Source organism: Nicotiana tomentosiformis, chromosome 7 (assembly GCF_000390325.3).
Source record: "Nicotiana tomentosiformis chromosome 7, ASM39032v3, whole genome shotgun sequence".
Taxonomy (NCBI): domain Eukaryota; kingdom Viridiplantae; phylum Streptophyta; class Magnoliopsida; order Solanales; family Solanaceae; genus Nicotiana; species Nicotiana tomentosiformis.
In genome coordinates, this window is record NC_090818.1 from 10,205,105 (window position 1) to 10,215,749 (window position 10,645).

Sequence of the window (10,645 nt, forward strand, 5' to 3'; positions counted from 1 at the left end):
TTGGATTGATTTTTGTAACAACAAATTATGTCTATAAATAGGTTTATCATCATTGATGAACCTATTTGTGACACTCTGAAAACGTGATGATGAACCTATTTGTGACACTCTGAAAACGTAGAAATCATCTCTTCTACTATGATCATTCCCTTCTTATATTAACTTTTAGTTAATTACATAATTCTTGCTTTAATGCTTTTAATTCATAACAAAATCTACTTACTAAGATTACTAGTACTAATTTTAATGTAATGCTTTTAATTCATAACAAAAACTACTTACTAAGATTACTAGTACTAATATTGAACGGGTACTAATATTCAACCACAGTTTTCACTTTTCAGTAAAGAAGAGTAGTTAAACTTTTGCAGAAACTGTTTTTCAACTTTTGAAGAAACACCATCTTATTTTTGTTGTCGGTAAAAAAAATTACTCCTATTTAAAAAGAAAAGGAAGTGAGTTCTATAAATTAACACTATCAATTAAATTTACTTATAATAAGTAACTTTTTATGATAAAGTTTAAAATAAAATAATAATCGCTATAATTAATAATATATAATTTATGCTAATACATACTCAATCAGTCATAAATTATCTGTCATGTTTCTCTTTTACCCGCTCCTTAAAAAATATTAATTAGAAGAGATATTGGAATATTTTACCCTTATTTATATCTTAAGATATAATATTTCCGTTGAATATTTACTTTATTTACATGTTATCTCCATTTTCAAGAATAATTATTAATTATTTTCGTCTCGAACTTCTAAAATGACAAATATTTTTTTAAAAAAAGACAAATAATTTGAGGTAACTATTTTTAAAAATTACGACTAATCAATTAATTCCTAAATTATATCGTATGTCGTGTACAGTGGCGGAGCCACACGCACCCAATGACTAAAAATATAGTGTAGCTGGGTAATTTTTTTTATTTTTAAATAAAATAAAATAAAAATATATATATTATATATTGACACCTTGGATCAGTTTATTTTAGGAACCGAACGTTAATAAAAATACGCATAGTATTAGTTACAACATACTTCATTTGGTTCCTCGTGATTGGTCTTTAAAATTAACTGCTGCCAGTCTTGAGTATTTAAAGCTTATTTTGGTAAAGCACGAAAAATAATATATGTATAAAGACTCTACTTTTAGCTAACCATTTTGCTTCATTTGGCTGGTTCTGAGTGGTTGAGAATCAGAACCACAAGTTGGAAAACTGAACTCCTTCTTAGCTTTTGTCCTTCTCCACATGGGGTTCTAGAAAATCTTTAAAAAAAATGGAATCTTGGATTGGTATGAGGTAGTAAGAGTCCACAAGTGGGTATCACCTTTTTCCTTTTGTTCTTTTATGGTGTTTTCTTAACTATGGAAGATTCTATTTGATATAAAGATTATGTAAATTCCTTCAATTTTGGTTGTTTCATTTCAGATTCTTGATTCTTCTAGGCTTTTCTGCATATATTATTTGATTAGGGTACTCAGTACTAACATAGGAGAATTGAGGAATTCCATCTTTCAATATTGATGTTTTCTTGTTACTGAAACAAAAGAGGATTAGAAATGTCTTCTAAATCTACAACAAGCAAGACTAATTGCTCTAGGAGCAGTTCAGCTAGGTCTAGACATGGTGCTCGTGTTGTTGCTCAAACCCCAATTGATGCAAAGCTCCACGTGGAGTTTGAAGAGTCTGAGCAGCAATTTGATTACTCTAATTCAGTTAACTTATCAAATTCCACTAGCAATGTTCCATCTTCAACTGTATCTGCTTATCTCCAGGAAATGCAAAGGGGAAGTCTAATTCAGCCATTTGGTTGTATGATTGCTATTGATGAGCAAAACTTCACTGTCATTGCGTATAGCGAAAATGCACCAGAAATGTTGGACTTGATACCTCATGCCGTTCCGAGCATCGAACAGCAAGAGGCTTTGACCTTTGGAACTGATGTCAGGACACTTTTTCGATCTTCAGGTGCTTCCGCGCTTGAAAAAGCAGCTAGCTTTGGAGAACTTAGTTTGCTTAATCCTATTTTGGTTCATTGTAGAAACTTGGGTAAGCCTTTCTATGCGATTTTACACCGCATTGATGTTGGGTTAGTAATAGATTTGGAGGCTGTGAATCCAAATGATGTCCCTGTAACCGCAGCTGGAGCATTAAAATCTTATAAGCTAGCTGCTAAAGCTATTGGAAAATTACAATCTCTGCCGAGTGGAGATATATCGTTGTTATGTGATGTATTAGTTAGAGAAGTGAGTCATTTGACAGGCTATGATCGTGTTATGGTTTATAAATTCCATGAGGATGAACATGGGGAAGTTATTGCAGAATGTCGTAAGCCTGAATTAGAACCTTACCTTGGCTTGCATTACCCTGCTACAGATATACCACAAGCTTCGAGATTTCTCTTCATGAAGAATAAGGTTAGGATGATATGCGATTGCTTAGCTCCACCAATTAGGGTGATCCAAGACCCGAGACTGGCTCAGCCGCTGAGCCTTGGTGGATCCGCATTAAGAGCTCCTCACGGCTGTCATGCACAATACATGGCCAATATGGGTTCTATTGCATCTATAGTGATGTCTGTGATGATTAGCGAGGAAGATGACGAGTTGGATAGTGACAAGCAAATGGCAAGAAAACTGTGGGGTTTGGTAGTTTGCCATCACACTTGCCCTAGATTTCTTCCTTTTCCTTTGAGGTACGCGTGTGAGTTCTTGGTTCAAGTTTTCAGTGTTCAGATCAATAAGGAAGTGGAAGTGGCAGCTCAACTTAGGGAAAAGCATATATTGCGAACTCAGACTGTTCTTTGTGACATGCTTCTAAGAGATGCTCCATTGGGAATCGTTAACCAGTCTCCTAATGTTATGGACCTTGTAAGGTGTGACGGGGCTGCACTTTACTATAGGAACAAACTCTGGTTGCTTGGTGTTACGCCAACGGAGTCCCAAATCAGAGATATAGCTGAATGGCTTAATGAATCTCATGGTAGTAGTACAGGTTTAAGCACCGATAGTCTCATGGAAGCTGGCTACCCAAGTGCTGCTGTGCTCGGTGATGCGGTATGTGGAATGGCTGCTGTAAAAATAACTTCAAAAGATTTTCTCTTCTGGTTCCGCTCCCACACAGCTAAAGAGATCAAGTGGGGTGGTGAAAAACATGATCCTGGAGACAAGGGTGATGGAAGAAAGATGCACCCAAGGTCATCATTTAAAGCCTTTTTGGAGGTTGTTAAGCGGCGGAGCCTACCTTGGGAGGATGTGGAAATGGATGCAATCCATTCCCTGCAGCTGATATTGCGAGGGTCTTTGCAAGATGAGGTTGCTGATTGTTCTAAAATGATTGTGAATGTCCCTGCTGTAGATACCAGTATAGAGAGAGTGGATGAACTTCGTATTGTCACAAACGAAATGGTTCGACTCATTGAGACAGCATCAGTACCCATTTTGGCTGTTGATGCTTCAGGCCGTGTTAATGGATGGAACTCTAAAGTTTCTGACTTAACGGGATTGCTTATAGAGAAAGCAATAGGTGTACCCTTGGTTGATTTGGTTATTGATGATACAACAAGCGCAATTAAGGGTGTGCTCTTCCTGGCTTTGCAAGGTGATACTCTGATTATTCTTTGCTTTTACTTTGTTTATTCAATATTTGCAATGCATGTAGAGGATCATACAGTTTGAAAAACCTTTTTATTTATTTTTCCTTTCTTAAATTAAAATTAATGCACGAGCTGCATCAGCTATGTCAAATTGTTTATTTATCAAGCCGTGGCATATTTTGTCCCATTTTGAGTTTGTTTCCTCATGTATAAAGACCTCTGAAGTGAAGCTCTAAAAAGAACAAAAAGAAATGTCAGAAACTGAAGTGGAATTAGATGAACTGTTTTGGACATTGCCGTTGTCCATTGTTTGGTCTTTCGCTCTTTTTGGCCCCTTATGTTATCTGAAACTTGTTCTTTATTTCTTCCTCAACGCTGGACATTAGACATATTAGGATTCCAACCTCCCTTCCTGTCTTTTTCTCTGATATGCTGCTTGACTTCCATGCAATAACTTATGTACTTGTTTTGTTCTTTTGGTACTTTTGCCTGGAAAATGATCTACTTTGATATTTAAATTGCAGGCAAGGAGGAGAAAAATGTAGAAATCAAACTCAAGACATTTGGTCCCCAAGAAAATGTCGGACCAATTACGTTAGTGGCTAATGCCTGCTGTAGTCGAGATGTAAAACAAAATATTGTTGGAGTTTGCTTTATTGGGCAAGATGTTACTGGGCTAAAACTCATTGAGGACAAATATAGCCGCATTCAAGGTGATTATGTTGGAATTGTCCGCAATCCCTCTCCTCTGATTCCTCCAATTTTTGTGATGGATGAACATGGAAGATGCGTGGAATGGAATGATGCTATGCACAAATTGACTGGGTTGAAGAGGGACGAGGTCATTGATCAAATGCTTCTTGGTGAGGTTTTCACAGTCAATAATTTAGGTTGCAGGGTGAAAGATGAAAACACACTAACAAAGCTCAGGATATTATTGAATAGAGTAATTGCTGGCTGGGAAGGTGAGAAATTGGTTTTTGGGTTATTTGATAAACAGGGTAAGTATATTGAAGCCTTAATTTCTGCAAATAAAAGGATTGATGGTGATGGTAAGGTAACTGGGGTCTTGTGCTTTCTGCATATTCCTAGTCCAGAACTTCAATATGCAATGCATGTGCAAAAGATGTCAGAACAAGCTGCTGAAAGTAGTCTAAATAAGTTGGCTTATGTTCGTCTTGAACTAAAAAACCCTTTAAATGGGATCAAGTGCATTCAGAATCTGTTTAAATCTTCTGATTTAAGCAATGATCAAAGTCATTTGCTGAAGACAAGTACAATGTGTCAAGAACAACTAGCCAAGATCATTGATGACACCGATATTGATAGCATTGAGGAATGGTATGATAATTTGACCTCCATTTTGTCGTTGTACTATTTATTTAAAGAAGAAATATCTGCTTTATGTTCAGGCCATTGACTGGTATTTCTGCACATCAGGATCATAGAAGTAGGTTCTATGAACTTGCAAAGGGATATTCTCATTGCCTGTTTTTCACAAATTGTTCGCCTGACATTTCAGGAGATTGCTAAGGAAGCTTTTTTTTTTCTTTTGATAAGTGTTTGCCAAGACAAGAGGGGTTGCTCTGATGGTAAGCAACCTCCACTTCCAACCAAGAGGTTGTGAGTTCGAGTCACCCCAAGAGCAAGGTGGGGAGTTCTTGGAGGGAAGGATGCCGAGGGTCTATTGGAAACAGCCTCTCTACCTCATGGTAGGGATAAGGTCTGCGTACACACTACCCTCCCCAGACCCCACTAGTGGGATTATACTGGGTTGTTGTTGTTGTTGATAAGTGTTTGCCAAGGAAGCTGATCTGTCAGTTCTTCAAATCTTTGATTTTCAGAAGTCTTTGATGTATTTCTCTCTTCTTGATGTTAGTTTATGTATCTCTATGGTGAAGGACAGAGATGGATTGAAACGAATGAAGAAACGAGTGCTTAGTTCCCTGATAATTTAAAAAGCAAACGATCCACAATTTATGCTATGTGGTCACTATTAGGCTGAAGGCTCTTACCCTATAGGGAAGAGAAGAGAAAAGAACAAGAAGGGAAATTAGGAAAGGAAATAGTGGGCCAGAAATGAAACTGATCTGCTCTCTAGTTTCCAAACAGAGAATTACAGTGGACAAAACTGTGAATTGAAAATTTGGTGTCAGGTCTTAAAAAATACATTTTCTCTCTTTTTAAGGAATCATGGGTGGCGATGCATCAGTTAAATAACTTGATTTAACATCACTTAGCAAAGGAAGAAAAGAGCAGGAGGAGTAAGCTCATGGGTTAACAAGAAGTTATAGAGTTGAGGGTGGAATATATAGTGTGACGGATCCATGACGTAAATTTGATGGATGATTGCTACCTTAAAATGTGAAATTTGTACTGTTAATCAGGAAAGTAATCTGAAGTAGCTGTTAGTAAACCATATACCCGCCGGAGTCTATGATTATCACACAAAGCAGTTTGTGATAATGTTTGCGCTCATTATTGCACTATGGCATCTTAAGGTCACACCAATTTGCATCTCTTGAATCATTTAGCACATATTAGATGTGATAGATCTGGTCCTGAAGAGGCATCAGATATTTGTTATCTTTATATATTTTTGGACCAGTCCTGATCATTGCAATATTTCTTTCAGCTATATGGAAATGAACTCTTGTGAGTTCAATCTTGGCGAAGTTGTTACAGTGGTCATCAATCAAGTTATGATTCTAAGTCAGGAGCGCAAGGTTCAGGTCACATGCGATTCACCTGTCGAACTATCAAACATGTACCTGATTGGTGACAGTTTGAGGCTTCAACAAGTCCTTTCTGACTTTTTGACCACAGTTATCCTCTTTACTGTTCCTTTTGAAGATTCCTCTGTGGTGCTCAGAGTAATTCCAAGAAAGGAACGTATAGGGACCAAGATGCATGTCATGCATCTTGAATTCCGGTAATCAGTTCTTATCTCTCAGATTTGGATTTATTGATTATCTTGCATGCAAGTCATTTAATAAAATGAAGTCTGCATGCCTGTTTTAGATTGTAAGGAAGTAATTACTGCTAATTATATTAATGTAGTCCTGGCTTGGTTGTCAGGGTGGTGATTGTACTCCATGATTCTTACTATGCATCTTTTGCTGTTTTATGGGAAAGCATAATTCGTGCTGCTTAAATTGTTTAAACAAAGTAAATTATATTAATTCGACTTTAACTTTTGTTGTGACAAAGTGGGCAAGTTCCACTCTTTTTTTTCCTCTCTCTTGAATTGGAGGTGACCGATGCATAAAAAGGCTAAATAATGCCTTTTGGCCTAGTGAAACAGCATTAAAATGCCGTATTGCACGTCAATCTTTTGACTCTCTTAACGTAATATGGTGTCAAATTAATAAGCATATTAAATAGGGGCAATCTGCCTCTAATTTCTTTTCGCTGATCGGTCAGTATTTACCTAGAAGTAGCAGATGCAGTGCTCGATTATGATTTATAGCAGTTTTCACTGATTGACCAGAGGTTTTGAATCTTGAAACTATCTGGAATGATCCTTTCGTCTCCCTTTAGTAAAATGGAATATATTACGTACATTATCATACTATCCAGCATTTTCTTCTAGTTAAAGAAAAGGGTATGGATAGAGGAGGAGGGGCAAGTTACCCATAGGGGTTAGATCAATTGGCAAAGCTTGAGGGACTTGTGTCTTAGGTTGTAGGTTTGATGCGCCAAGCGAACTAACTCTGGTATTTAAGTGTCCCTGAGTTGTGAAAGCTGCGGGTTGGCCCAAAGGGTCGGCTGCTGATGGATTTCTCGGTCATAAAAACAACAACATACCCAGTATAATCCTATATAGTGGGGTCTAGGGAGGGTAGTGTGTACGCAGACCTTACCTTTACCTTGTGGAGATAGATAGGCTGTTTCCAATAGACCCTCGGCCAAAAAAAAAAGGGAGAAGGGGCAAGTTGAGAGTACCCTCCATAAAAGAAAGAAGAAAGAAAAAAAATATAAAATCTCTCGATTTATCCAAATTTCATAGTGCTGCAATTTTTTTGATAACCAGCTGCAATTTATTATCTATATTCTTCCAAATTATTGTACTTTCGCATCCGTATGACCATTCTAACTATTTGAAGGGGAAAATTGATCACTTTGTGAAAATAAGAAAGAAGTATACAAGTAGACAAACAAAATTTCAACATTACGCATAAAACCAAGTGAGGGGACAAAATACAATCATTTAAACCCACAGCTTCCACGGTGCACTAAAAGAATTTAGATACATTACAAACTTTTCATCATAGGAGGTGGTTATATGTTCTTACCAAGGATACATAATATTATTATTTTTATTTTGGGTACGCTAGATTCTTAACTACTTGAACTTGTAATCTTTTTGTTTTATACCATGTTAAAATCTCACTTCAAATGATAAAAGTATCTCATCCCTCTTTCCTAATTCTTCAGATAAGGTTTCCTTTATAGTTTGATAGATTGATCTGATTCCATTTTACGTAAATCTAACTATATTGCAGAATCACTCATCCAGCCCCAGGCGTACCTGAAGAGCTAATTCAACAGATGTTCTACTACAGTCAGAGTATATCAAGGGAAGGTCTTGGCCTATACATCAGCCAGAAACTTGTTAAAATCATGAATGGAACCGTCCAGTATCTTCGGGAGGCGGAGAGATCCTCATTCATTATCTTCGTTGAATTTCCACTGACAGACCAGAGCAACCACTAGCATCAGCGTTCCCGACTATCCTGCTGCAGTCAACACATATTTACATGAAATTCTTAAGACAAGCTTGCCAAGATTTTCACAAACTGATAGCCAAAATCTGCTGATGGTCACATTTCATTATTTCTAGTGGTTCTTCTCTGTTTACCAAGGCTCTTGCAAATGGAATTCACTAGAACTGAGTGGAGAATTTCTTTGCTGATCTCTTTGCTTCATCAGGGGCATACTGGCTCAAGATTCCAGAAAAGGCTTATTTCAGAGAATCAGTTAATCTGTTGCTCGATGAGCCTTTTGCAGTGATGGTTTTAGAAGTGGAGAATTTCGATTCTCCTCCATGTTATCTACATAAAAGCTGCACATGCCAGTCTCTTCTCCTTCAGGACCATTAATTGCAAAAATCGCATTTCGAGGGCAGAGGATCTTCTTTTCTACTTTGACGGGGGCATCTTGATATTTATTTAGGCACATTGTTATATTACTGTCCCGGGTTTTTCTCTGCCAAGACTTGCATCAATTTCTGGTGGAGGAATTTCCATGGTTGAAGTGTTTCCAGTTTTCTCCATGGCTTCTCCAGTGTCAAATCCCACATCTGTTGAGGGGGTATGCGTTGTGATCTCCTTACATGGTCTTGCGCAATCATCCGAGCTAGGTTTTGGGGGGTTAAATTAGGCTCAAAGGCCATATCTTCACAGGGTATCAGAATCAGATTCATTGGTCACTGTTGTTGTGTTGCTCAATGTTTGGCCCTCGTAATCCACGCTCCAGTTGTCCAGTCTTGGGCGTGTGAGGGAGTGTCAAGTCCCACATTGGTTGATGGGGTATGGATTGTCGTCTTCTTATACGGTCTCAGGAAATCTTCCTCTCAGGAGCTAGCCTTTGGGGTTGACGATGTCTAAGTTCCACATCCAGAGAGTCCAGCATAACTTAGTTGTCAAAGAACATATCTTTCTTCTAACAAATTAACTGGCACAATGTAAAGGACACACATTAGATACTCCTATTTTCTTTAATTTATACAACATTGTGCAGTGAAATTTTCTTGGAATAGATCAAACTTCCAGATTGAGACCATTGATGAAGTTGAATGGTGAAGCAGATCTGGTTTTAGCTTATCAGCTGGAATACAAGATCAAGTGCTGCTAACTTGACTCGCTAATGTCAGCAACTGTTGGGTGCCTGAGCTATACCGTTATGTTGCAATACTATGGAAGAACTGTATTATTACTTTGTTTTGCAACTGTTGTATATTTAGTTTGGCTCATGTGAGATATCCCAGGTTTTTTTGGCCCAATCTCATTCTTTTTAGCTGAACTTATCAATTCAGGATGGTTTTCATATAGCAGTTCCGATTAAAGATAATGAAAAACATCTCTTTTTCGTCTTTTGTTCTTTCCCTTTTATAACGACAACAAAAAAATGAGTGAATTCTCACAAGTGGGTTTGGGAAGGCTAGTGTGTACGCAGACCTTACCACTTCCATAGGAGCGCAGAGAGGCTTTCTTTCCCGTTTCTTTTTTATTGTCATTGGCTCAGAGTCATAGGCTGAATGTCCTGTTATCTGACATGTAGACTAGGTAACTTCTTGCGGTCATATTATAGCTAGTTCTTTTTCCTGGTTATTGTGGTGACAACAACAACAACAACAACCCAGTAAAATCCCACTAATGGGGTCTGGGGAGGGTAGTGTGTACGCAGACCTTACCCCTACCCGAAGGAATAGTGAAAATAAGATTTATTCTATTTTGCTAAAAGAATTATGCAGTAACTATGAAGTGCATTTATTCTATTATTATGTATCTTTCAAGACTGCATTTGTAAATGCTACCAATGGAAGAAGAGTGAGCTTTAATTTATAGGAGATTGTAGCCCTTCTTATGGCTAGTGGGAATTGATTCAACGGCCTCACAAAGGTTTTGAACCCCCTTAACTATTAAACTATGCTTTTGGACTATGTCAAGGAGATTTATAACATATAGAGGCATAAAATGGATTTTGCCTTATATGTGTAATTTTCCGACGAATGGGTTCGTGAACCCCCTTCTGCCTCCCTAAATCCGCCTCTGTCTCAATAGTCAGTACCATGACTTGCAGAACACCAAAGAGGAACTCTATTATTGTGCCCAGACTCGTCCTAACCTTTAACCTAATACTCTCTCGGTTCTAATTTATGTGGCACCCTTGGTCTGTCTAAAAAGAATGACACATTAATATATTTAAAATAATTTTACTTTAAAATTTTCATTTAACCCTTATAATAAAATAATTATTTATATTTTTTCAAACCACAAGTTTTAACGGTCAAATAGCTCTATGCTGTGATCTCTT

At 37.4% G+C, this 10,645-nt stretch overlaps 1 protein-coding gene across 1 annotated transcript; it reads left to right on the forward strand.

Annotated features, from left to right (window-relative positions):
- Positions 1–1,162: 1,162 nt before the first annotated feature.
- Positions 1,163–9,701, forward strand: LOC104091097 (phytochrome C). Its single transcript, XM_009596369.4, has 4 exons — positions 1,163–3,612; positions 4,132–4,948; positions 6,243–6,539; positions 8,113–9,701. Exons 1-4 carry the CDS (start codon positions 1,572–1,574, stop codon positions 8,321–8,323), a joined length of 3,366 nt encoding a protein of 1,121 aa, XP_009594664.1. The 5' UTR covers positions 1,163–1,571; the 3' UTR covers positions 8,324–9,701.
- Positions 9,702–10,645: the final 944 nt, after the last annotated feature.